Here is a 27,608-nt window from a genome sequence, read left to right on the forward strand (position 1 = left end):
CCTGCTGGCCTGGCTGTCCAGTTCCACAAGCTGCTCTGGTCTTCTGGGGATGCTCTGCTGCTCTGGGGTCCTGGGGGCTGCAGGCTGCTGGGAGGGTGCAGCTGGGTCCCCATGGCCACCTCTCAGGACTGCAGGCCTTTCCTGCCAGGTCTCTCCCACCTTGGCAGCCACATTCTTGTCTTCAGAATCAGCCAAGGTGCTGAGGAAGAGTGAACACCTTTATGGAATGAGACTTTGGGACCAGTTCTTCTTCACCCACTGCATGCTGATGTCACCTATTGTGGCCATAATGGGCTCCTCTCCCAGAGGGTAGGGAAGAGAGGAGCCCAAAGGCAGTCCCCACTTGTACCAGAGAAAGCATGAGCCTCTGATGATTTTGCCATACCCTCAATCTAGCAATGAGGAAGCAGATTCTCAGCTGTCTAGGCATCAAGGGAGATCTTTCTTCCTCCCTGGAATCACATCATGCCTACACTTGCACACCCTTCCATCCCCATCTGAGGTGCTTCCAATGGTCTCATTCTTTCTCCTGGTGCTTCCTCCTTAACGTCTAGTGTGATGGTGCTGCTGCCTGGAGGCCTCAAAGATGTTATATGACCACTAGGCCAGGGACACAGAGTCAGGCTAAACTCAACTCTCCCAACATCAGCAGCCTGCCTCCAATCACTGGTGAGGCTCCCCTGGAACAAGAAGATCACACTACCAGCTACCTCCAGCCCTAGGATCTTTTATTCATAGAAGTTAATCCCATAGTAGGCATGCTCCCTGCCTTCATGCTTCAAGTGGAGCAGTGACCATACTTTTTGCAAAGTATGCCCTGAAAGCAATGTGACTCTTCAGCCTCAGGTGAGAGGAACAAAAATATCCCAGCAGAGACAATAAACTTATTACCACTTCCAGCTGCCCAGGCAGATCTGCAGGCAAGTGGGTGTTGTGTCTCCCTGTGCTGCTTCTACCCTAATGGTCTGCTGCAGCCCAGCCAGATACCAAAAGTGGTCTGCTCAGATAATGCCAGTCCCTTAGTCAGCAAGATACCCTGACACACCCACTCCACCCTTATCTGTGACATACATGCTTGAGCCAAAAACAAACATAGAAGCCCAAAGAGCTTGTTTCCTGCCTCTGTAAGCCTGGAGCTAGCTTTGCCATGGACTTAATCAGAGTGCTGTCCCATCTCCTATCTGTTATAGAATTACAGTAACAGAGATTGTCCTTATGAAGTTTGTGAATCAAGTCAAGATTTCTGCAAAGAGTAATTTTGGGGTCTACTGCAACACAGTGGCAAGTGGGTGAATAAGGTTCCTTTGCCCTAGGCCTCAGAGCAAAGCCACTATGATTATAGGAGTTGTAGTCCACCTGACCTATAAAAAGTAAATCTTACTAAAACAGTCACAGGCAGTCTTGCTGAGCAATGTAATATCCCAGAGGTCTCCCATGCCCCTAATGAACTGCCTGGAAGTCACGTGCTTAGAGATACGCCTGTAACTAGATCAAAGATCCAGTAGCCTAACACAGCTACTGCCAATTCCTGACACAATCAGACTCTCCACATGGAAGATAACAATACCTTCCATTCTTAAACTACCCCCAAAAGACTCCTCTGCTGGTTGTCAATGGTTCTTCACAGTGAATACATGTGCTTAAAGTTCACATGCTTCTCATGCAGAAAGAACATAAACCTGAAAATCTGAGACTTGCAACATAACAAAGAGGAAAACAGCCTATGTTTTAGATGTAAAGTCTAATAACAAAAGTTTGCTGGGGAAGAAATGAACTACTCTGTCTTATTAAATGAAATCAGGCCAATAAGCTGGTAAAAGGAAGCAGAGGCCAGTTTTCCCAGTGTTTTTTTGAGGTGGAAGGAGGCATTCCTCTGGGGCTGCTTTATTTAGCTTGAAGTCTTTTATAAAAGGAGAGTTTGACATAGTACTTTGTGCCAGGAAATGTTCTACATGCTTTTGACAAACTCACTTGACCCTCAGAACAACACTGTGTGATAGCAACTATTATTACCACTATTCTACAGTAAGGAAATACAAACACAGAGTGTAAGAGGAAGAAACTTAGCATGTCTGACTCCATATTGCTTCTATTTCCCTTACTACTGTGACCTATAGCTTAGAAACTTCTGTTTAGCCCTGCATGTAGGCATGCTACAGCTAAGATTTGCAAAAACCACTCTTTACCCAAAACTTACTTCACCCAAGGGGATAAGGAAGTATGCACAGAAATGACTATGCTATGTTTAAGATTTACAGGAAAAACATGACCAAATTCCTGTAAACAAAGATAAACTGACCAAGGACAGAGAAATTACACAACCTTCCTGGGATGTCTACAGATGTCAGTCATCTTTTAACTCCACCCCCTCCTGATTCCTCCTTTTGCTAAGTTTCTTTTGCTTCTTTCATAAAGCTCAAATTTCATGCCAAGGGGAGATAGCTCCTTAGGACAACAGTCCACCATCTCCTTGGTTTGCTGGCTGTCTGGATAAAGTCGCTTTCCTTACCCCAGTGTCTTGCCTTTCCACTTACTGGCTTGTCTTGCAGTGAGCAAAATGAGCTTGGACTCGGTTAGAAGAGATTAAAATGATACCCAAGGTCAAATAGCAAGTGACAGAGCTTAAGCATAAGACCATGCACAGGAATACATGCTCCTGATTACCATACTATACCACTTCTTCCTGTACATGTGATGAAGCAAGACCAAGTTAGACTAGGGAAGAGTTCATCAACTTTGGAACAGTTTGACTACTCCACAGGATAGCCTTGCCCCCTGCCCCCATCACCGTTCCTCGCCCAACTCTTGGGAATTAAGCTGCCTTTCCACAGAACCCCAGAGCCCTGCCCAGGCAGATCTGCCCAGGAGGTCCCTCATGGGTGGAGGATCTGCTGCCCTCCCCGTATGTCCACAGCCCCTGCCCCTGGGCAGCTCTGAAGATCAGTGGCCAGTGGCCAGAAACGACCGAGAGGCCGGGGCACCCTGCCAAACAGGCGGGGACCACAGGAGCCCCGTTCAGCTCCTTATGGGCACCCAGCTCGCTCCCTCTTTCTCGCCTCCGCCTGGACTGTGGCGATGGTCCGTCCACACGTGGTCAGAGGGGCTGCTTCAACCCCAAGGTCGGTGGCACCACCAGAGCCCACTGGGCCAGCAGGGCAAGGGCAGCGAGAACCCAGGGAACCTCCCAGACGGCAGGCCTAGCCCATTTGTGATCCTCGCGCACCATCTAGCGGCCGGAATCAGCACGGCAGCAAGAAAAGCTACACTGAGGCCGTTCTCCCCCAGGGCCGCCATTTCGCTCTGTGGGCTGTCGCATTTTCCGATGGGCGCTGCGACTCAAGCTTCCGGTTGCAAGGAAATGGCGGTGCGCGCAGGCGCACACTAGCTTCAGCGCTCTCGCTCCAGCGCGCAGGCACACAGAAGACGGTGTCGCGCCCCACTAGGAGCACGGACACAGGGACGCGCCAATCAGGAGTGCACGCGCGAAACCGGACTTGTGTCCCGGCTGCTCAGACTCCTGGAGGAGTGCTGGGATCTCAACCATTTTTCTTTCCAATCCAGCATCTGGTGGCTTTCCATAGACATCGTGAAGGCTCTAGAGCAAGGCTTGTCAACCTCGTCATTATTGACATTTTAACTGGATTACTCTATGGTGGATGCTGGTCTGTGTATTGTAGGTCATTGAGTAGCATCCTTGGTCTCCACCCATTATTTGCCAATAGCAACCTCCTCCCCATTGTGACAATAGTGTCTCCAGCCATTGCCAAGTGATCCCTAGGGGTTCAGGGGGTGGGGAAGCTGCCCCTGGTTCAGAACCACTACCCTAGAACAAAGATTTTCAAGCTAGACTGCGCATGAAAATAAACTGGGAGTTTTAAAAAAGACAATGATGGTGTAAGCCACCTCACAACAATTAAATCTAAGTCTCTGCATAGGGCTCAGGAAGCTTTTTTGTTTTTAAAATATTTTCCTGTTGATTCTCAAGTGCGGCCTGAGTTTTCTCCACTGCCGTATTGCATAAGAAGCTAGATCCTGTCCCAGTTCAGGGAATATTAGATGAGATCATGCAGGCAGAGTGCTTTACACCTTAACCAGCTAAGAGTTACTGGTTCTGGATCTTAAGAATAGGTTCCAAACAACAGACTTCATAAACTAGCTTTTTAAAGTTTTTCCTGAAGGTTTTTTTTTTTTTTTAGAGGCTCTTGTGTTGGGACTCAGTTTTACCACTTGTAAGCCCTTGAGCAAGTCACTTAACCTTTCTGTGCCCCAGTTTCCCCATCTTATTCATTTCACAGAGTTGCTTGAAAGATTGTAAAGCATCCAGCAGAGCACACTATAGGTGTCAGTTACTGTTTTCACTCTGTTAACTGTCAGTGCAGTCTGAAACCAAAAAGTCACAAAATAGTGCCTCATACCTCATAGCTTACCAAAGCCCTACTCCATCTATCATCCCTGTCACTGGTTAGGCTCTAGCCACTCTGTGCTTTGGAACATGCTGGTGTGTTCCCACAGCAGTGTTTTTAGGTCTGCAGCTCTTTTCTCTTTTCTAAAATTGGCTCCTTCTCCTTATGGGAGCTTGCCTGAGTTGCCCCATGTATTAGCCCTCCTCACTGCCACCACTCTATCTTAGCCCTCTGGGTATTTCTTTCAGAGCACTGTTCTTCCCAGAAGGCACAGAGACTTAGGTTTCACACCTTTGTTCTTCATTCCTACTGGGTGCAAACCTCACAGGATTGTGGGGAGCACTGTATGAGACACAGTGAGTAGAGTGGAGTGCACACAGTAGGTGACCCAAAGTTAAGTAGCTATTGTGGTCATTAACAATATCCAGTATTAAAGAATCAGCCCTTTCATACCTCAATAGGCCTTCTATTCCACCACTCCTCCACAAGGACCCTCAGTACTAGCCACACTCAACTGCATACAGTGCTCAGGAAATACCAGGTTGTTTGGAGTCTTTTGCATATCCTTTTCCCTTTGCTTGAAGGGCTCCTATTCACCTTTCAAGATTAGGCTCAAAAGCCACCTCCCCCATGAATTTGTCCTGAGTGCGCCATTCCCCTGCTCCAGCATAATGTATTGTTCCAATCTGGGCTGGGCTTTACCTGCCATCAGCCATATCTGTGTGCTCCAGCCTCCAGCACAGGGCAGGTGCCATTCAAGTGATTGCTGATGGAAAGTGTGGGTACCTGGGGCACCTGGGTTGCTCAGTTGGCTAAGCATTGATTTCGGCTCAGGTCATGATCTCATGGTTTGTGGGATCAAGCCCCACATCCAGGCTCTGTGTTGACAGTGCAGAGCCTGCTTGGGATTATCTCACTCTCTCTCTGCCCCTTCCCTGCTTGCACTCTCTCCCTCTCAAAAATAAATAAACACTAAAAAAAAAAAAAAAAAAAAGACTGGGTGATTTCCTGATTTTGGAAGAATTCCTGGCTGGGGGAAGCAAAGTGTAGTGGAAGACTTTCTGGCCTCAGAGCCAGAAGCCAGAGGGTTCTAGCTGCAGTTTCACCTCTTGCCACATGCTTCAGACCAGCTCACAGGCCTTGCTGGCCTCACCTTCCAAGCCCAAAGGCCAGTGCATACCTGACCTGCATCTCTCCACCTCAGAAACTCAGCCCTATTCCCTGATGCCTTACCCCTTCGAGTGTGCATCCTTGTCCTCCAGGTCTGCTGGACTGTCACTCTTCTGGTCAGCTGGTCCAGCAGAGGCCAAAGTGGAGCTGGAGCTGAGGGAGGAAGCACACAGGCCTGCTGAGGCCTTAGAGCAAAGGAGACTCGGGGCCCTTGCCAGCTTCCTTCTCACCAGAAAGGGGAACCTACATCTGCCAGTAAAGGATGGCATCTCAGTCCTGCTGTTAGTGTGGCACAGATGCCACTGTGTGTGATAACGTCTTGTGAGTCCCGGCTGTGAACTGGGCACCTGAGTTCAAGATCAAGCACTGCCCCTGATCAGCTCAGGGGTCCCTGGGGAAGTCTCCTGGTTTGGGGTTCCAGTATCCTTGCCTGACCTATACACCTCTTAGGGCTGTGTGGGAGTCCAGGAAGATTGTTCTTTACTAAATGCTCTGCACACCCACAGCAAACTGGCCACTCCTACTGGTGGACTGGTAGATGGAATAGGGCAGAAGCCTGCAGCTTGGGAATGCACAACCCCTTCCCATTGCACCTTAGCACTCTAGAGCCATGTGCCCTCCTCAGCCACCTCCATGTGCTCCCTGGTACTGAGCATTCTAGTGCCAGTTGGCTGTCCCTGGGATTCCTTCCTCTGACTCCTGCTTGCTGGATTGGGCTGCAGTCCCTACAGGAGGGTCTATTCCCAGGCTCTGCTTCCTAATGCCATCCCTTCTGCCACCTCAGCTTGGGTCCTTGTGAATACATGCTAGGCTTTCAAGGCTGAGAGTTTTCACCACACACATCTTGATCATCCAGGAGAAGAGGGAAGCCAACAGCTGGGCACACTCTGTGGAAGGAGTCCAAGCCTAGTCTGGGTTCAGGACTTTGTGTCTATATGTGTACTTCCTCCCAAAGGGATGGATTCTATCCCCAACAGATGATGAGAACTGAAGGACTGCTCGAACAGATGCTCAGGGCACAGTACTCACTTAGATCACACGGCTGCCTGACACTGGGCCACCGTGTCCTTGTGGTTAAGTGTAGGCTCCCTGCAGGGACATTGCCTGGATTCAAATCAGTACTTTGCTACCTCTCAGGTGTGTGACCTTGGGCACATCACCTGAAATGGGGATGATAATTGTGTCTGCCTCATAAGTTTTCTGAGGAGAGTAAATGGGATAATAGATGCTAAGTACTTAGAATAATGCCTGGGCCCTAACATGTGCTAAATTGTTCCTGTTTTTATTACTGGGGCCTGTGGACATTTATAGAAGCAGCATCCCTTTGTAGTCTATCTGTATCCATCAACTTGATACAGATTGAGTGACTGGGTGCTGTCTTACCCAGTATTTCCAGGGGTAGGTTGCATTCTTTGTCTCTGTAAATCAGGCAGGTTGATGTTCACAGCAAGCTGAGCAGTCACAGCTCACAGAGCACCTCATTGCCCATGCAAGCCTGCACTTGAGTAACACACTCACTAAGATTCCTCATGTTTGTTCCCACATCCATTTATCCCAGTTGTACTTGCAACCATAATTACTAAATTCAATTATTAAACTCATAAAAGTGAATGGAAAAGGAGTGGTTGCTTTTTGCATAAGAAACATTTTATGGGGCACCTGGCTGGCTCAGTCGGTAGAACGTGCAACTCTTGATCCCGAGGTTATAAAGTCAAGCCCCACGTTGGGTGGAGAGATTAGTTAAAAATAAAATCTTAAAAAAAAGAAACATTTTCCTTGGAAATATAATAAAGGTAAGTTTCTTAAAAATCATTGCCAAAATATGTACAGTTAAGACGATGTAAAAAACTAGGTTAAGTCTTTAGACTGTTTTGCAAGTTAATTTGATGTTTGGCTTAATTTTAAAGAAACTGAAAGCAGAGGGTCGCCTGGGTGGCGCAGTCGGTTGAGCGTCCGACTTCAGCCAGGTCACGATCTCGCGGTCCGGGAGTTCGAGCCCCGCGTCGGGCTCTGGGCTGATGGCTCAGAGCCTGGAGCCTGTTTCCGATTCTGTGTCTCCCTCTCTCTCTGCTCCTCCCCCGTTCATGCTCTGTCTCTCTCTGTCCCAAAAATAAATAAACGTTGAAAAAAAAAATTAAAAAAAAAAAAAAAAGAAACTGAAAGCAGAAAGCAAAGACTTTGTTTTAGGAGGGTGTGTTAGCAAGAATGATCTGGATGAATATTCAAAGATAAAGCAGTCAAGAACTTTACCCAATCACACTGGACCAGAGGTCTACAACAGCAACAGTTAATCTGCACAACTGTGCTGGCCAGGACACAGTGAGGCAGGCTGCAAATGCTGGCCTTTCAGACAGTGGTTTCCACTAGTGGCAGCTCAAAGAGCCAAGGCCCCAACCCAGTGGCCTTTCTTTGCACCTGCTGAAGCAGAGTGGTAGGGCAGGTGTGCCGGCTGGCAGCATGCCCTTGTGGCTCTCTGCAGACACTGGCTTTGTCCGTCTGCTCTGAACCATAAGGGCACTAGCACAACTTGGAGCTGAACTATCTGTGCCAACATCAGCATACCTATACTTTGTCCCCAAGGATGACTCATGCTTGGTTTGCAGCCACTTAGGGACAGGTGGGACCTTGGGAACCACTCCCTGAATCACCTGAGAAAGTGGACCCTGACTCCACCCAGATCCAGGAATTTAGAGCCCAGCCAGACATGTTTATCTTCTCAGTGGGGCCACTGCTTTTCCTCTCACTGAACCACAGAGCATAGCTGTCCAGAGGAGGTGGGCAGGACAGGAAAAGGAGCTTAAGGATTTGTGGAAGGAAAAGAGGAAAGCAGAGATGAAGGACCTCCTTCTAGCTTGTCCTCGGAGCTCAGCCAAGAAGAGAGAAGGCACTGATTAACCCATCATTTGGTCATTCATTTGTCCCTTCACTCATTCCGTACATATTCATTCTACTTCCTGGTGCCTGCCCAGGCAGGGCTGAACCTCCAGCTGCAAGTGGACCCTTGCGCCTGCTCTGGAGGATCTTGAGAGCAAGTGGCAGAGGGCAGGAGAAGGAGCAAGATTCAAGCATAGGCAATTCTGATAAGTGGAAAGCACAGGGACAAAGGATGTGGTGGGAGCAACTGGAGAAGCAAGCTGTAGACAGGACTATGGGAAATGACCAGTGTTCAGTCCCCCGTAACCCAGGCAGTTTTGGCAGCTTGACTCTGGCCTGTCACCAGGGACATGAGAGAATCAGTAACCTGGGGCCATCTGCCTCCTCCAGGCAGCTTACCCTCCTCTCCCAGAGTCAATGTCTGCTTCAATCAAGCCTTCAGGTGGGAAGCCCATGGCTCTGGATCCCACATTGCCATCACTTGACTGTGCACTTGACCTGTTATGGGAAGAGAAACACTTGCTGACTCTGATTAGGTTTTGATCTAATATAACTAAGATGTCCTGAGAGCCGGCCTCAAGGACTAGAAGGCCAGGCTCCCAGTTGCCACCCTGCGCTGCTCCAACTAGAGCCAACTGGACATCAGCAAGCATTTCTGCTTTTCTTCCAAACCTGATGGAATGGGAGCAAGAGTGGAGCCAAAAAACAGAGCAAAATGGCAACTTGGGAGGAAGCTGGCACAACGTGGGGAAGCCAATGGTCAAAAAAACAAAGGGCAAAGCACTTGGGGCCACTGATAATAATAGAGCCCAAGGCAGAAACAAGCTCCCCCAGACATCCCAGGTCCCCTTCCCTCATTTCATGACTGAGTCCCCATTGGGGGTCCAGAACCCCACACTGATAAAATGGAGGCAGACAGGCAAGGCTGTGGGCTCTTATCCATTACTGGTTACCAACTTCCCATTGAAGAAACACTCAACTCTCAGCCGTTGCTCACCACACCCAGGCTTCCTTGGTCTAGCATGAAGGACAGCTCAATGAGATAGTCATAGGATGGTTGGGCACAACCATCCCTTCTGGACTCATCATCCACTACTGGCTCTGCCTCCCATCCTTGCCAGCACCTGCCATGTCTGCCTTTATCCACAGCTCATCCTGGAAGTCTATGCTAGATGCTCTGTTGAGGTCAATGCATCCTTTGGTCATTGACTTCCCTAAACTTCTGACGTGGCAGGCTTGCTTGCCCTGGCCATCAGCAGGACTGCTTTCAGTGGGGGCAAAGGCACAGTGAACTTGGGCCAAGGGCTGGGTGGGGGTGGTCTGGCCTGGAGTTTTGTCCTCCTCTGCAACTGGCTTTCTGAGGGATCTTGGCAGGGGCCTGCCCCTCTCCAAACCTCATACATTCCTTCATTTATTCTTTCAAAAGATATTCACTGAGGACTTGCACTGCCCCAGGCACTGGGGACACAGTGGGGGAACTGGACAGTCTTGGTCCCAGCTCTATCCATGGACCTTACACCATAGGCCACATGGGCTCTATGTCCCTGCACTGAGTTACCTTAGGTCTAGATTGGGGCCCTTGCAGGCCTCCTCACCAGCCAAGTCTTCCTTGGCCTCTCTAGGGCTGGGGTCCTCCTTGTATTTGGAGCCCAGGGAAGACCTATGCAGGAAAGAAACATAAGTTAACCATCCAACCACACTCAGATGAAGGCATTTATCTCATACTCAGATGCCAACTGTCTCCAAGGAACTTAAAAGCTGATATTGCAGGACTAGCCAATTCTCAAAATATCATTACTAATAGCTACTATTGATTTAGGGTCAGACTCCATTCTCATGATTTTGCATGCATTAACCCTCCACATAAACCCCAGGATATGGGCACTATATTTATCCCTGCCTACTTTCTAGATGAGTGAATGGGAGCACAGACAGCCCAAGCAACTTGCCCCAAGGTTCCCAAGGGGAAGAGCTAGGATTTGAACCCAGTCTGATTTCAGAGTTCTGTACTATAATCCTCCATGGTGTTGAGACTTCTCCTAAGCTGCTAATTCAACCTCCCTATGTTCTCTCTGAGGTCATCGGGGAGCCTCATGGTGTCCAACGCAATGGATACACTCCTTTCATTATCACCATTCAGGACCACTGACCCAGTGGGCCACTCCTGTCTTCTTTCCCCAATTCATCTGTCATGACTGTGACACCATCTCCTACCTCTCTTGCCATACCTTCCCAGTCTCCTTCACCATTCCCTCCTCTTCTGCCCCTTAATGTTGGTGTTATCAGCATTCCTTTCCGTCTGCATGCTCCACCTCTTTGCCCACCTCCTCCTCCTTGACATCAACTGCTACCCTCAAACCAATGACTTCCACATGTTTGCACATCTCTGTGCTCCTGACCCATACCTCCAATGCCTTTCAGACTGTCCCTCGGTCAGCTCACCCTCGACATGGCTAGAATTGACTGCCATTCCCAGCTGCCCTCGGGGGGATGACCAGGCAGCTGCCACCTCCACACTGGGCTCTGTGCCCAGCCTGCTAGCCCCTCTCTCAATTCCCTTGATATTGTACTTCATGTAAACACTGACATTGAATCCCATTATTTCAGCTTTCATCTGTCTGCATATAACATGTAAATTTCTTGAACCTTGACCTCTCTCCCAAACCTCAACTACAAACCCTCAAATGCCTCCCAGCAATTTGTATTTGGTTGCCCACAAGTAAACTCATTATATATTCATTTAAAAATACTAAGTATTTATATCACCCCTCCTTGTCCCTTGCCCCTGGTCCTCAGTAGTGTGGTGAGTTATGGAGCAAAAGGTGCAGAGTGGGAGTCAGGCAGCCTGAGTGGAGTCCTGGATCTGCCTGCTCTTGGCCATGTAACCTTGAGCAAGTTACTTGACCATTCAGGGTCTCAGTTTCCTCATCTGTAAAATAGACATAGTGACTGCATCTGCATCATGCATGAGGATACCCGCTAGGCTGTTGAGGCAGGGCAGGGCTTGGTGAATTCTAGCTTTCTCTCTTTCTTCTTTCCCCAAATTGATTCTCTGGAAAGTGGGAGAGGAGCACCCCCGTGGGATTTCAATGGTTGTAGCTTTGCCACTCCCAGACAAAGTACCAGAAGCCTTGTGGGTTCTGGAGACAGGAGGCACAGCAGGGATCTTCACTGGAGGCAGCCTGGCTTCCTCCTGCATCTCTTGGGGTTACTTGGACCCTGTTTCTCAAAGACTTGTCACCTTAGGAAAATCAGTGAAGCAGCTTCCAATGTTACCTTATTAAAGATGTTGTCACACTGGATGATCCTCAATCATTCCAGCAATAAACACTCTCACATTTCTGTTCTGGGCCAGAGGGAATGTAATGAACATTTAGCTGCAGCCCCTGCCCTCCAGGCTCTCAGAGTTCTTAGGGAATATTGATCCAGGAGTGGACAACTGTGCATAGGCACCACATGGAGACCTGGTAGGCTGGAGACAAGGGCCCAAGGAGGGAGGGGTATACGAGGAGTACTGAGTTCAGGCTGCAGAGCCCAATCAGGGTGGGGGGCATTGCAGGGTTTTCCCAGGGGGCTGGAATGACTACTTCTGCCTTTTAGAAATCTCACCCAGGTAGAGATGTGGAGGGTCTAGGGATGGGGCAATAGGAGAATAAGAATAGGAAATATCTCTAAAATACAATGGGTAGGACTCAGTGCCAGACTGGGGTGGGAGTGTGAAGAAGAAGGCGCCAAAGAGGAGAGTAAAGGTACCTAGAGATCCATCAGGACTCATCTTGGATGACACTTCCTCCAGGAAGCCTTCCCTAACCAACCCACCCTTATGCTAGTGAGAGGCCCCTTTGGAGCTCCTACTGCTCCAGTGGGCATACACTCTGGCCTCCCTCCCCAGACTCTGGGATTCATGAGGAAGAGTCTCAGTCTGGCTGCTTCACAGCTGCCTTCTAGGCCCTGGCGCAGGGGTCAGGTGTGCATCAGGGGCTCAGTAAATGTTAGTTGAGTGAATAGCTAAATGAGTAGGAGAGAGACTGCTGCAGGATCCCTCCCACTACTTGTCCCTCCAAAGAGAATTGGCCCCTCCATGCTCAGATCTCCCCTTGTCCCCGCCCCAGCTCCTAGCAATCCACCCCCCATCCTGTCTGCCTGTTGCATGGCTCTCTGCCTCCTATCTTGAGGCAGGGGCTGGGCCCTCTGTGCTCCTTGTAGTCCTCCTGTCCCTCACCGTCCCCAGAACCAGGTGTGGTGGCATCATGAGCTGTCAAGGCTGACCTGGTGACCCTACCCTGTTCCCAATAGTCCTGTCACACAAGCAGAGCAACTGCCCCAGCGGCTTCAGGGGGCTTTGCAGAGCCCATGTCTCAACCCAGCACAGCTGTCCTGTCTTGTTCTCAGTGCTTGGCAGGGCTGAGCCCTCACAGCTTGCTGGTGTCTGCATCTGCCTCCCCTACCAGGCAGATGGTCAGCATCTCTGGCCAGGGGACAGTCACCTCTGGCTTGCCAGGGCCAGGTTTGCCTCACATGAACCAAGTACTTGCCCCTAAAGAGGTGTGGGGTGAAAGCATGAATGGAGGCAGAGAACCTAGGTTGACCATGTCTCTTACCAACCAGCCCCTGGGCCTAATCATTTGCATCCCTTCCTTGCTTATCCCATCTCTAAAATGGTGTGGAAGGAGCCCAGCAGGGCCCCCATACCTCATTCCTTCCAGGTCTGGGGTCATCAAGCGGAGTCCTGCCCCAGGTGTCGTGATCTGCAGGTGGACAACTTCCTCACCTCTTGTACTGCAGCCAAGAAAGATAGCCAGGGAGTTGCTGGTAAGGAAAGCCTCCCCCTTTTCCCATCTGTGCCAGGGGTCCAAGGGCATTCTCCTTCAGAGGCCTCCTGGGTAATGCAGTGGGACACCCAGAACCATTGTCTTTTTTTTCTCTTGTCTCCTCTTTGGCCTTTAGCTTTCTTGGTGCTACAGCTGAGCTTGACCCACTGACCTCCAGGTCGCAGAGGAAGGAGAGTGAAACACCCCTTTACCAGTCTCCCACTCTTGAGCCCAGCCCCCTTTAAGCATAGCAAGTGGATTCTGGATGGAAATGGGACTGCCCAGCCCCAATGCCCTGTCTGTAGCTGCTGTCATGATGCTGTCACCCACTTGCAGAGATGAGCCCTGGCTATGGTTCCACTGGAATGCCCAAAGTGGCTATTTGTGAAGCCAGTGAGAATTCTGGGTATATAGGCTGATGGGGACTGATGACAAACAAGATAATCAGGAAACCTACAGGCCAAAGTTGGAGAGCCAGTGGGAGGAGGATATCAGAGACTTGGGGGATGAAGGAAAGTGACCAGTTGCCTGTGAACTGGAGTCCACAGAGAATCAGACATTCTCAGCACTCAGAGGATGATGAGGATTCCCTTTGAGGATTCCCTTTGAGGATTCCTGTGCTCAGAGCCTGGCCCACAGCTGACCACATACATCCTGCCAAGTCTGATTCCACTGCAGGACCTGACCCCCAGCAGGCTTGGGCCATGGTGATGGCCAGAGCCAGAGGCAATCTAGAGCTCTCTGGCTTTGTGGGAGTACTCTTCACTCAAGACCATACCATTCTAGGTCCACAAAGTAAGGCCTAAGCCATCCTTTAAGACCCAAACCACTTACAGCCACTCCCTCCTTTCTTCAGCTGCCTGTGGACACTGGGTTGGGTCCTGGGTTATAGATGGGGGTGAGTCCCAGGCCAGGTGAAGCCCCCAGCCTAGTGTGTATGGGGGGGGGGCAAAACAGGGACAGAGTAGCATGGGTCCTGACTCTACTAAAGTGTAAGACTGTGCACAAATTCAGCCCCAAGGGCACCTGAGAAGCTTCATGGAGATGTGGCCTCGCTGGGGGCCAGCTGGAGGCAGGTGGGAGAGGAAGAGATGGAGGCTGGCAGGGGCCTTAAATGATGAAACCAGATCTGGTGTGGCAAAGGGATGCCATGGAATGGGCTTAAAGTGGGGGGTGAAGAGCTTCACATGATCAGACTAGCACTTTAGAAAGGCCCCTTTGGGTCCATGACAGGGAAGGAGGGGCCAGGGTGAAGGCAGAGAAACAGGTAGTCTTCACCTTGGGTGAGCCGGTGTGTCTTGGCTGCTCTCCTTGGAAAGTCACCTTGGAGTTGATCCTGACGTCCGGCTCCAAGCTAAACTAGGAGGCCATAGAGGATCGGGTCAGTGGGCTGCCTGTGTATGTCCTTCCTGGGATTTGGCTGAGAGGTCGCACATTAGAGATGACAGGGGGAAATGGAAGGGCTTCCAGGGACAGGGGGCCTAGTGCACAGGGGCAGCTCTGATCTGTGCATGTCTCCTCCCATGATAGCAATGATGACAGCATAAAGCACCTGGCCAGGACACACCCCACTTGGGAACATCACAGGCAAGTAAAACATACTTCCTCACTGGTGTTTCTGGTTATGTGGCAGAGGAAATAGGAACAAAGTGTCACCCCAACCTGCCCAAGCTGGCACCTCTCCCTCAATGCCTTCTTCCTTTTTTGTCACCCCGTTTAGCAATCCCTTCTTGAAGACCCAGCTCAAGTGGCACCTCTTCCAGAGGGGCTGTTATGAGTTGCACTGTGTCCCCTTAAAAGATATACTGGAGTCCTAACCCCTGGTATCTATGAATGTGCCCTTATTTGGAAATAGGGCCATTGCAGATACAATAAACTTAAGATAAACTCATACTGGAGGAGAGTGTCCTAATCCAGTGTGACTGGTGTCCTTATACAAAGGGGGCATTTGTACACAGACACACAGAAGGAGTATGACCATGTGAAGACAGGGGCAGAGACTGGAGTGATACATCTACAAACTGAGAGCTGCCAAGGATTGCCAGCAATACCAGAAGCTAAGAGAAAGACCTGGAACAAATCCTCCCCCAGACCATTTGAAAGGAACATATAGCCCTGCTGACACCTTGATTTAGGACTTCTGGCCTCCAGGTATGAGAGGACACATTTCTGATGTTTTATCCACCGAGTTTGTGTTAACTTGTGACAGCAGCTCCAGCAAACTCATACAGGGGCCTTCCGGTGTCTCTTCTCCTGCAGCAGCCCACCAGCCCCTCTCACCAGACCTTCAACCACAGATGGCTCTAGTCCAATCTTAAATTGTCAGCTAGGCTGAGGGCCGATGGAGACCGGGAGCACTCTTCCAGTGTGGACCCAGCTGCCTGTGGGAGTACCTCCTTCTCCGCACCCACAACCGCATTTCCCTCAGAGGCCAGCAAGATGGCGATATTGGTCTCTTCATTTGCCCTGCAAATCAGCAAGCCTATAACTGGGAGCACCCAGGCACTGTGCCAAGGATTTCATATGTATTACCCCTTTTAGTATTTGAGAAGGCCTCAGGAGGTAGGTATCACTACTCACTATTGTATACATGAGGAAACTGAGGCATAGAGAGGTAAAGTGGCTTGCACAAGGCCAGTATAAGGCAATGCCAGGGTTTGCCTTGTGCCAAAACCTGTGCTTTTACTCAGTGCTCTCCAGCTTACTCTGTCAGACAGCATGCTGGGGCACAGCCTGCAGGCCTCACCATGGTCGAATGAGGCAGAAAGCCAAGGAAGCTTGACCAGTGCTGTGACAGGGACAGCAACCAGGCCTGGGGGCCTTTGTGCATACCAGTTTCTCTGGAAGAGGGTATCTGAATAAGTTCAGTCCAGAAGGTATATAGGAGTTGTCCCACAACGAGAGGGTTAAAAACAAGATGAACCCAAGAAAACAAGTTTTGGGGTGCATGGAGGGAAGGCCTCCTCCACTGTTGAGCAGGGGGTGGGAGTGATGGTAGAGACAAGTAATTCAGATATAAGCACTTGGAGCTGAGGGACCTTTGAGATGCCAGGCAGGTCCGGCATCTGATGGAAGGGAAATGACAGCTGGACAGCCCGGAGGACACAGCCTGTAGGTGTTCTTGTGGTGCATTCCTATTCCAAACTTTCAGCCCTCCCTGAAGTCCCTGAAGGGTTTGGCACCTAAGACAAGGGTTTTACTCCTGGTTGGCCTGCTGGGTGAGATGAGGAAGTTACATCAGACTTGAGCCAAGGAGGATATTGCAAGGACAGACTTGGGGAAGAGGCAGCCTCTTCAGAGCCATACCTGGAAACAAGGCTGTGATATTTTCCTGCCCCACTCTGCCATAAACCAGCTTTTTCTGAGTCAGTACAGCACCCAGAGTTTGGCTGAGTCACTGCTCCCCATAGAGCTGCACTTCTTCAAGGGCACAATCCAGCCTGGAGTTCTCAGATAACCAGGCAGAGAGAGGCTGGGTATGGGGAACTGATGGTGGTTGCCTGACCTGACCAGTGCAAGACCTGTCTGGTACAGTGGAGTCAGAAAAGAAGGCCACCCAGGACCAGGCAGTGGCTCACCTGGAAGCTGCCTGGCAGGGTTCCAGATATTTTGTGACTGCACAATCTGAGGGAAGAAGCACTATGAGAAGTATCAAAGTAAGCCTCCCTGACCAGCCCCTGTTGCACATTTCTGATGAGAACTCTTTCCTTCCTATTGGAGGCTTCCCCATTGTGAAACATCTCTGGTATCTAGAACTTTCTGTAATCTGGTCCCAATTCTGTTTCCTGGGGCCTCACAGGCAAGATTGATCTCGGACTTTTGGCCTTCACAACTGTGAGGCAGTATATTTCTGTTGTTTGAATCACCAGTTTGGGGTACTTTCTTACTGCTGCCCTAACAAACCACTATAGCCACCCTGCTATGACAGCAGATGAAGGGTATTAAACATCCAAAAGATATGTTAAAATGCCTCTCAAATACATAATACAGCACAACCTAATTCTCCTAAGTTCTCTTTTTTTTTAAAAAATTTTTTTTTTCAATGTTTATTTATTTTTGGGACAGAGAGAGACAGAGCATGAACGGGGGAGGGGCAGAGAGAGAGGGAGACACAGAATCGGAAACAGGCTCCAGGCTCCGAGCCATCAGCCCAGAGCCTGATGCGGGGCTCGAACTCACGGACCGCGAGATCGTGACCTGGCTGAAGTCGGACGCCCAACCGACTGCGCCACCCAGGCGCCCCATCCTAAGTTCTCTTTTAAAAAGCATCTGAAACCACTGCTCTTCTTTTTCTGCACAAAAGACAAGGAGAAATCAGAGATGTGCACTGTTTGGGGCTGAATTATGTCCCCTCCAAATTCATATGTTGCAGTCCTAACCCTGGTACCTCATGGTACATTTATTTGGAAATAGGGTCACTACAGATGGAATTAGTTAAGATGAGGTTATACTGAGGTAGGGTGGGCCCCTAATCTAACATGACTGATGTCCTTATAAGAAGAGGAGATTAGAACACAGACATACACACATGGAAGAGCATGTGAGGACACACTGGGAAAGGTGGCCATCTACAAATCGAGGAGAGGCCTCCCTCCCAGCCCTCAGAAAGAACCAACCCTGCTGACACTTAAATCTCAGACTTCCAGCCTCTAGAACTGTGAGACAATACATTTCAGTTGTTTGAGTCACCCCATCTGTGGTTACAGTTGCCCTAGCAAACTAAGACAGCCCCTATGTCCCATCAATCCCCAAGTCCCATCAGTGCTGCCTTGTGAAGAGCTCTGAAATATTTCCACTTGTTTAAAAGTTCTCGCCGACAGGGGCACCTGGATGGCTCAGTCGGTTAAGTGTCCGACTCTTGATTTCGGCTTAGGTCATGATCTCAGGGTTTTGTGAGTTCCAGCCCTGCTTCGGGCTCTGTGCTGATGGCTCAGAGCCTGCTTGGGATTCTCTCTCTCCCTCTCTTTCTCTGCCCCTCCCCCGCTCACAATGTCTCTGTCTCTCTCAAAATAAATCAACTTGAAAAAAATAAATAAAAATTCTAATGGACAAAAGTTTAGACAAACAGGGAGAATCACGACATGGAGGCAGTGAAGAAGAGGGGCAGTGGTGCTGCTGGAGCCATGGCCTCAGGATGGCCTCACACTCCTGGCTCCCTCTAGGAAAGAAGGTCTGCAGCCTTGCTCTCCACCAGTCTATGCTATGGCAGGTGGCCCTATCTCCCTCCTGGCACAGAGGAGGGAGCCCTGAGGGACCATGGTCACATACAAATTTTTGTGGGACTTGAACTGGGGAGGAAAGTAGGGGCTCGCAGTGGCATTACAAGAGCTGGAAAATCCCCTGGGGTCCCTAAAAGTGACCTGTAGACAAAGGTGCTCTGCCCCTCTGGTTTCAGAGTCTTCCAAGGGTGCCATGGAGGCATACCACTTAGCAGACTTGGATTTGGACAAAGCTCCCAGTCCTGGCAGGAGCTTTAAACAGCAGCAACAACAGGGAAGTGGTGCTCCGAACAGGACTTACCTTGATTCACTGAAAAGTACAAGGAGGTATTGATTGCTCTTCATTTGCAGACAAGAGAGCACCATTATTTGCCCAGACACTCAGGGCTCAGAAATCAGACCAAATCCGGACCCCGTCTGTAGTGAGATTACCAGCACTCAGTCTGCCCCCCTGCCCTCTCACCCCAGTCCCAGGCTGTCCCATCTGACCAGCTTACAGGCCAAAGCCAGCTCATGGCACCCACCTGGGCTCCCAGCTCCTGGCAGGGCTGGGCAGAGTCAGCATGTGCTCAATCCAAATCCCCTGAGACAGTTTGGCTCTGTCTCCATCCACACTGGCAAAGAAGGCAGCTGTGAGTGGGGCTGGGGGCTGTAGAGCCTCCTTCCCCAGCAGAGGACAGAGGACATAGCTGGCAGGCTGAACTTGGACAATTTACAATAGAGCTATTAACAAGCCCAAGAATGGCAGGGCTAGCACTCTGATGATAGGCCCTCTCAAACCCTATGGCTAGTACTTTTTCCTAGGATGCTGTGGCCACAAGTGGGATAAGATGACACAGATAACATTAAAAAGACAAGAGTGATGTACTCTCTCCCTGGAGGTCAGGCTGTTTTGCTCCTTTTAGCCCTAGGACATCCAGCCAAAAAGCTCTTATTGATTTCTGTGCCCTGTCTTGACACTGAGCACATGGGGACACTGACCGTGAGGCTTTGCAAGGAGATGACCTAGCAGAGGTTCCACAGTAACAGTGGCAGGCAAGCCTGGAAGCCACCAGCCCCAGACAGAGATGAGTAATTGATTACCTGCTTGAGCCAGGAGAGGATCTTCCTAGAGCAGGTGGGTCCTGGCTCTTCTCAGAAGGCCTGTCCTCATCCACCACCTCAACCCTTTAGGCAAGACGAGAAACAGATGCACCACTTGTCCCCAGGGCACCTGTGGCCTGCTCAGCCGCCCTACAGCTTGCTGTTCCTAAAGGACATGATTTCCTTCTGTGCTGTCTATGGCCATGAGGTGGCCCAGCCTGGAGGCTCAGCAACTCCAGTTTGGGATAAAGGACAGCATATCAGGTTGAATAGTATCCCTTCAAAATCCATGTCTGCCTGGAACTTGTGAGTGTGACCTTATTTGGAAATAAGGTCTTCGCAGATATAGTCAACATAAGATCGGGTCACACTGGAACAGGGTGAGCTCTAAATCCAATGACCAGTGTCCTTATAAGAAGAGGGAAATTTGGACACAGACACACAGACAAAAGGTCATAGGACAATAGAGGCAGAGACTGGAGTGATGTGTCTACAAGCCAAGGATTGTCAAGGGTTGCCTGCTGCCACCAGAAGCTGGGAGAGAAGCCAGAGACAGTTTCTCTTTCACAGCCTCCAAAAGGAACCAATCCCGCTGACACCTGGATCTTGGACTTAAAGCCTCCAGAACAGGAGACAGTACATTTCTCGGGTCTTTGCCACCCAGTTTGTGGTACTTTCTTATACCAGCCCTGGCAACCTAATACAGCCAGTAAAAGCACATCATTATCTGTCACTTCCTTTATGCTGCCATCACCCTTTCCTGACTGTATTCCAGTCTTCAGCTCACTATGCAACCTTGTCATGGATGCTTTCCTTGTTTACCTCATGGAATGTCCCTAAAATTCAACTTTCTGGAAGTCTCTTCCCTATACTCCCCAAATATTCTCTCCCAGAAGATATTCTGTCTCAACTGATGGGGATACTCCTCTCTCACTCAACTGGAGTGTCCTAATGTCCTGATAATTTCGTATTGAATTCTGTTCACCCTTTAGGGCCCATCTCCAATGTTATGGTCACTTCCAAGGGCCTGGCCAGGCAGAGGCTCCCAATGATAAGCCTCTGGACCCCAGCCCAGTAATCCCTCCTGCTGAGGCATTGTCCAGCCTGTCCCTGGTAGAGTGGGAGGGAGGGCAGGGGAACAACTCCTTTTTAGCCTGGTAGCTACTTTTGCTTCAAACCCCAGAAGCCCTTGGAAACACTAAGGCTCTATTGGGGATCAGGGGCCTAGCCCTGTTAGCAAATGGAAGTTTCCAGCCACAAGCTACGTTCTGTCAGCCAGATCTTGCCTACACAGAACTGCCTGCTGAGGCCACAAGTGCCACCATACCAACCTACTTGCTCATCTGGCCTCCAGACAAAAGCCACTAGGCCCTCACAACTTCCCTTGCTCAGGGACAGAGGCCCCTTCCCACTCTGCACCTGCTTTCCATGGTGATCATACTCTACCTCTGCTGGCAGGAGGCCTTCTCTGCAGCCAGCAAGAGGCTTGCAAAGATTCCCTTGCTGACATTTACCTCTTTGCAATGAATGGAGCCTGCATCTCCTGGGCAGGGCTGCTGCAAAGGAAGCAGAAAGGCAATGTGTTGGACAGAACTCATGGACAAGTGACATCATGACCACTTTGCTTTATAGGGTCCTGGGCCTCTCTCTCACTCCCAGTACCTCATTAGCCCTGATGGCTGGAGCCAGACCTCTCAGTTTTCCAGAAAGAGCATCTGAGAATCCTGAAAGGTCTAGCCAGGAGGAAAGGAGGGGAGCCAGTTGGTAGCTGAGCTGGCCCAGAAGCCAGGCCCTGCTGTGTCTCCTGTCATGTAACTCACCTGGTGCTCTTCTTGGCTGCTGACAGAACGTAGGAGTGCTCCCGGGAGGCTGTCTTCCTCACCACACTGCTTGCAGCCTCTGACCTGCGGTGGCACAGAGAGAAAGTATCTAATGGCATAAGGCAGGACTCACTCTGCCAGCATAGCCCAGAAGCTACCCAGGATGGCTCAGGGCCACCCCAGGGAGGCAAGTGCACAAAGCCAAATTAGCGCCTGCTCCCAGAACTATTCAAAGGAAACAGAGACCATGCAGCCCACATTTATCAAGCATAGATTGTGGGCCTGGCCCTGTGCTGCATGCTGCAAATCCATACTGGCTCATTGAGTCCTTACAACTTAGGAAAGTAGGTGCTAGTATCACCCACAATTTACAGATGAAGAAACTGAGGCATGGGAAACTTTAGTGACTTGTGTTAGACGACACACTTAGCTGATGGCAAAGTGGGCAGTCAATGCTCAGCAGCCTGGCCCCTGAACTTCTGGCTCTTCCCTTGTACCTCCCAGGCCCAGGGACCACTGTCACTGCAGACTCTGGCCTTAGGATTGTCCATCTGCCAGACCTTCAGCACAGGAGCTTTGCTGTGTTTCTTAAGGCGCAGAGGGCCCAACAGACACTGGCAGTGGGGGCAGGCTCAGCCTGGGGTGGGGGGGGGCAGTTATTTCCTCAGAGCCTACCTGCTGCCCAAGTACCTGAGCCTCATTTTGAGGTGAGGGGCACTGGCACTTCCAGAGTGTAGCTCTGCCACCCAGCCATGCAGGCCCTGCCCAGCATAAAGCATACACAGCATCCACACAGCACACACGGCATACACACAGAGGGCTCCTCCTAGGAGGATGGCCGATTTTGGTTCAATTTGCTCAGGACCCTTTTTAGCAAATTGATATAAAGTCCTGAAGCACCTCCCTCTGTACACTCTGTCCACCCAGGGGAGGCTTCCCCCAGCCCTCATTACCTAGGTTCTGCTCCATGAAAGTTTCATAAAGGGTCCCCTGAGCTGGCCCAACACTGAGTGGGTGGTTCTGGGATTCAATGAATGACACCTGTTGCTGGAAGCCACTCCTCCAGCAAGCAAGCCAGCACTGATATTGTACATGTTGTGCATTTTGTCACTGCAACTGGCACCATTCCTATATTACTGGTCCACAGAAACTTGGGCCCCTGCCCTGACTGTGGGATGCTCAGCGGGCACCATTACCTCCGTTTCTGCTCATCAGATGAGAAGAGAACCTCCTCCTCTTCAGCATCCCCTGATGCTGAGCTGCGTCTGACATTGTAGGGTGCCCTGGGGGAGGGGAGAAGGTGTGAGGATGCTGTTGGTTGTGGCCCCTCCTCCCCCATCTCTGCCCCTGTTCCCTGTCACAGGCTGCCACCCTCAGCAGTTTGGCTTCCTGACTTACAACAATAATAGCACATGTTGGCATTGCTGCCTCTGAGTCTTTGCTCATGTCACTTCTTCCTCCTCAAGAGCCAGCCCTCTCCTCTCTCCTTATTCCAACCCTAACTGTCCTCCAAGACCCAGTTCAAGCCTCTCCCCTTCTCCAGAAAGATTTCCTACCTGGTCCATGTCACTGGATGGTTGTGACAAGGGATATAAAGCAATATAAAGATGTGGGGCCCTTGGGAACTGCAGATTCAACCCACACTTCTGTCCAGAAACCCCCTCCTTGGCCACATAGTGGGGGGCGTATTTGATAGGGGCCAGAAGGGGAGCCCCAAAGATTTATATCCAAGAAGCAGTTCAGATTTCAGCACAAAATGCCAATTACTTGGCTGCCAGGGCTATCATCATGCTCAGGATCATCAGGCCCCAGCGCGGCCCGGCCTACACCCCAGAGGGGTGCAGAGGCATGTCCAGGAAACAGAGTCAGCCAACATCAGCCCCAGAGATATGACCCATGACCCTTCCTCCAGACTCACCGGCCCCTTCTATAAGCTTCTTAGAGCCCCTGCTTCGCCACAGATCAGAAGAGCAATGTGCTCCAGGTCATAGTGGCAACTGGTAGGAATGTCAGGCCTGCTGTTTGGGCTTGTCCTTGAAGGAGGGAACTGAACTGGGTCTGCCATTGCATACTTACAGCTTCTTGTAATCCTCAGTGGTCATCTTATAGCCGGAGGAGGAGGGCCGAGGAAGCCCACTGGGAGCTGCTCTCAGCAGACCAGCAGCACTGGAGAGGAAAGGAGTTTCCATGTGCCCACTCCCAAGCCCCCTCTTGCTTCTAAATTTGTCTACATGCCCCAGCAGGAATGTGGCTGGTGGCCTTTCTTCTTTTCTTTCAGCCCTGCCACACACCCATCCCATCTGTGCCACCCTGAGCAGGGCAGCCCTCCTGCCATAGGTTGACCCAGGCCCCTTGACCCTGCCTTTATGATGGAGCCCAGGTTCAACCTGACACCAAGGTGCTTTGATGACATGCCACTTCAGCCTTCTGGGAAGAAGGTAAAGTAAAGCACACAGCTGCTGGGAAACAGGACTGCCCAATCTGGGGCTTTGTGTCCCAGCACTACTCTCCAGGGCCCTGCCCTACACAAGAGAGCTACCATCCACCACCCCTCCCCACCCGTGACAGATAGAGTAATCTCTCTGCCATAAGCCTGACCTAGGCCCTCATGCCTGGTGCTTGGCCTAGGCCCTCACCCCAAGGACACACACCTTTTTGGATCTCCATTGGCCTTGGGGAACTGCCGCTGTGGCTGACACGAGCTGTCTATGGGCTTGGTGAACACTCCCCTATAAGAAAGCCCAGAAGAAGTAGCCCTGTGAGCTCCCCTGTGAGAATCCAGGAGCAGTGGTGTGCAGGCATGTGGAGGCAGGCAGGGTCCTATGGTTACCTACCGGATGATATAGCCAGTGGGAGCCCTTGTGCTAGGAGGCCTGCCGAGGGAAAAGAAGGTATGAGGTGAAGCAAAGATGCCCTATTTCCCCTGCACCCAATGCCAGCAAAGTGGATTGGCTGGTGGGTGCCCCAGTGTGGTCAGAATGAGGGGAACAAGAGTGGCTGGCCATTTCTCAAGAGAGCCAGCTACCCCTTCACCCAAAGCCAGGCTTCCTATTCTGCTCCCTCATGCTCCCCAGGAAAAGTACTGGGACCAGCCCAGGATGGCCCTGGATCACAGTAAGTGCCCAGGAAGATGTGTTCCATGGCTAAACATTTGCCGCAGAGGGGTCTCCTCCAAACTCAAGTTTTTCTCTCACCTTCCAGGCCCCAGCACTCCCCTGAACAAGAAGTCTTCTGGGATTGATGACAGCGCTCCCACTCTCTACTCTCACAACTGGAGGCTGCATGGTCAGAGGCCTGGGGTTGAGGCATGGCAGGGAGAGCCCAGGGTCCCGGACCTAACCACATAGCCTCCTTTGGGAAGGCTCATGAGGGACCAAGGGGTAGAACCAAAGGCAGCTTCCCCACCCTTCCTGCTCCTTTGGGGCCTCTCTCCTCCAGCTCCTGAGATGCCCACATCACAGACTTGATGAAAGTTTGGGACTGGAGGGCATGGCTGGAAAACAGACTGCACATGCTGGGTGTCTCCTGCTTGGGAGCAACTGAGCGGGTTCAGAGGGCTAGTAGTGGTAGGCAGCAAAGAGCTGTGAGTTTGGGGTGCAGGGGCAGGAGACAAGGATTCAGCAGATGGCCTTTCTTTCTAGGAAGACAGTAGCTTAAGGGCTGGAGAACAGGGGAAGTGGGTCTAAGGGAACCCCACACAAGCAGGTGAGAAGGGCAGCACAGAGCCACAGTGTTCTCCATCATGGCAGACCCTGTCCTTAATAGAGACAGCAGCCTGCAGGTGACAAATTTGCAAACACACTTGGGGTGGGGCCTGAGAAAGAAAGGCCATTTCCCCCCATCTAGCCACACAAACATTTTTGGCTTGGGGAGGCTAGGCCATGATCACTGGCTGTCCCTTGGATCCACTTCTTTCCCCAAGAGAAAAGGAGAGCCGAAGTTTATGTAGACTTCCAGGTATCCCTGCTCTAGGCCCTGAGTCACAGTGCTCTGGGATGTGCTTTCTAAAACATAGCCCCAAATAGAAGCCCAGGGTGAGAACCGTACCACCCAAAGTAAACTAGCCCCCTAGTGAGTAGACTGTCTTTAAACCGTCCTCAGGCCTTCACCAACTTTGCCAACTGCAATAATCACAATCCATAATTCTCTCTTTTATGTTCACCTCTCTATTTGGTTCATGCCTGTGTTCCCTGCTAAGATGTTAGTTCCCCAAGGAGAGAGCACAGGACCTGGCTGGTACTGGATGCCGAGTCAGGGAGGGGTGGTGATGGGCAAGTCCATAGTTGTTAGAGGCAGCCCCAGAGACTTAGCAGTGAACTTGGATCCCTCCCTTCAAGCTGCTGCCACTGCCTCTATCACCACCTGAGAAAGATCCTGGCACTGCCTTCACTGCCAACTGCCAGTGAACTGTAGCAAGACTAAAGCCTGAGGTTTGCATTCCCACCACTCACTGACTTGGCAGTGCTTTGGAGCACCCCTAGACACCGATAGGCAAAAGTCTTCAAAATGCAGACGGGATGGGCTGTTCCCTTTGGCCACATGTCAGAATATGTCATCATGAATTTGGGAGACCATTGGAACAAATGTGTCCATCTCCTTGACACCCTGATTCCTTCCTAAAATTCACCTGTACACCCCAGAGAGCTATGCAAAGGCTGTAAATCAAACTGTGGGCAGTTCTTTGGTTCCGCAGTGCACTCAGCAATCAGGGCTACCTACAAGAGAGTCATGTGTGACTCTCAACACTGTGTAAATCACCTCAGATATGTTGTCTCACCCTTTACAGAGACTTCCCAATGTCCACTAGGCAGCTGGAACCATGGAGGCCCATTAGGTAGCCAGCCTCAAGGTCACACAGCAAGGCCAGGGATCTGAACCCAGTGACACCTGCACTCCCTTTCCCAAGAGGAAGCAGAGTAGAAAAGCCTGTCTCTCCTGTGGATTTGAAATGATTCACTGCAGACCCTAACATCTATTTTGAGTTTGGGCTCCTCCTTATCCCCTGAAGACTGCGGCACAAGGCCCACCCACTGGCCATCAGGCATCACCTCTTACCTGGTCTTCGGGACTTCCCCAGCTGATGAAAAGGATGTGGCTCGACTCCGACCAGGAGGCAGCTCTCTGGAGAAAAAGGGATCCTGAAAGAGTGGCTCTCTGCCATCAGCCACCTTGCAGCCTCCATCCTAGAGGCTGTCTGCTGAGCCCCAAAGCAGATGAGGTGGGGTGAAGTGCATGCACCACAAGAACTTGGCTCACCATTCCCGTCTCACCTTCTCCTTCCCTGGCCTTTCTCCACATTCCACAGGCAAGTATGTACATGCCCACTCGGCGTCAAGGGCTTTCCCACCTTGTAACTTTGGTTGAGTCTTGCCCTCAACTGGATTGCTTTCCCGTGCTCTGCCCTCCCCAGCTTGCCTGTGGCCACATGTCCCCACTGAAGTCTGAATGGTGGAAGTCCCTCAGCATCCCCAGGCATCGACGGGCCTTTGTGGATTACAGCCCTACCCCACCTCATTGTTGCTGGCCTCCTAGCCTCCTGGACTTACAGGGTGTGGCCCTCTGATTCATCCTGCTTGGTGATCCAGCTCTTGTCCCCCTTCAGCGTGGTCCGAACCTTCATCTGCTTGAGGACATTTTTGCGTTCCTCCTCACCTGGTAGTAGTGGTTTCCCTGGAGGGGCAAGGCCAGGCAGCCTCAGAAGGGGAACCCAGCCCCAGGACACTGATGCCTCCCTGCCAGTCCTCCCAATATGCTGCTCTCTGCTGCCGTGCTTGTGGCCCTTGCAGGGCAGGCCACACACCAAGCCTGGGAGAAGAGGGAGTGCAGTCCTCACCTTTGGTGCTGCCTCCAAGAGCTGAGATACTCATGGCGCTTGCTCTGCAGATCCCTTCTCAGTTGATTCAACAGGGCTCCTGAGGACAAAGGCAAGCACATGGCTTGTCACTTCATGCATTTATAATGGCTTGCAGGTCATCATGTGGTCCCTGACTGTCCTTTGGGTATAAGGAGGCAAGAGTTGTTGGAGTTTGGGTGGTGGGCAGAGGCCAGGGAGTGAGCACACACTGGACCTGTCATTGTCTGATAGTAAAACCACCTGTCTGCCCAGAGCTGCTCACATGGGGAATGGGCTGCTATGGAGCTGTCTATTCAACAGATAGCTTATAAGGGCAAACCACAACCCCCCTAGAGAGTTCTGATGGCCAGATTCCAGGCCCAGATGAGTGTAGG

The 27,608-nt window shown here is 51.0% G+C and overlaps 1 protein-coding gene across 1 annotated transcript in view; it reads right to left on the reverse strand.

Moving 5' to 3' along the window:
* The window catches only part of ZNF185 (zinc finger protein 185 with LIM domain), a 51,246-nt gene extending 23,999 nt beyond the window's left edge, over window positions 1-27,247 (reverse strand). The window contains exons 1-16 of the mRNA XM_047097774.1: window positions 27,214-27,247; window positions 26,927-27,050; window positions 26,436-26,501; window positions 24,215-24,253; window positions 24,032-24,109; window positions 23,457-23,546; window positions 22,577-22,663; window positions 21,381-21,464; window positions 21,075-21,116; window positions 19,561-19,644; window positions 19,002-19,091; window positions 13,140-13,226; window positions 10,006-10,107; window positions 8,847-8,945; window positions 5,637-5,726; window positions 2-199 (exon numbers count right to left, since the gene is read on the reverse strand). Coding sequence (XP_046953730.1) covers window positions 2-199; window positions 5,637-5,726; window positions 8,847-8,945; window positions 10,006-10,107; window positions 13,140-13,226; window positions 19,002-19,091; window positions 19,561-19,644; window positions 21,075-21,116; window positions 21,381-21,464; window positions 22,577-22,663; window positions 23,457-23,546; window positions 24,032-24,109; window positions 24,215-24,253; window positions 26,436-26,501; window positions 26,927-27,050; window positions 27,214-27,247 — 1,394 coding nt within the window. The remainder of the gene's footprint in view (window position 1; window positions 200-5,636; window positions 5,727-8,846; window positions 8,946-10,005; window positions 10,108-13,139; window positions 13,227-19,001; window positions 19,092-19,560; window positions 19,645-21,074; window positions 21,117-21,380; window positions 21,465-22,576; window positions 22,664-23,456; window positions 23,547-24,031; window positions 24,110-24,214; window positions 24,254-26,435; window positions 26,502-26,926; window positions 27,051-27,213) is intronic.
* Window positions 27,248-27,608: the final 361 nt, after the last annotated feature.

This window comes from Lynx rufus, unplaced genomic scaffold, assembly GCF_022079265.1.
Source record: "Lynx rufus isolate CCGP_SWC_20201006 ecotype Redwood Valley unplaced genomic scaffold, mLynRuf1.p SCAF_40, whole genome shotgun sequence".
NCBI lineage: Eukaryota > Metazoa > Chordata > Mammalia > Carnivora > Felidae > Lynx > Lynx rufus.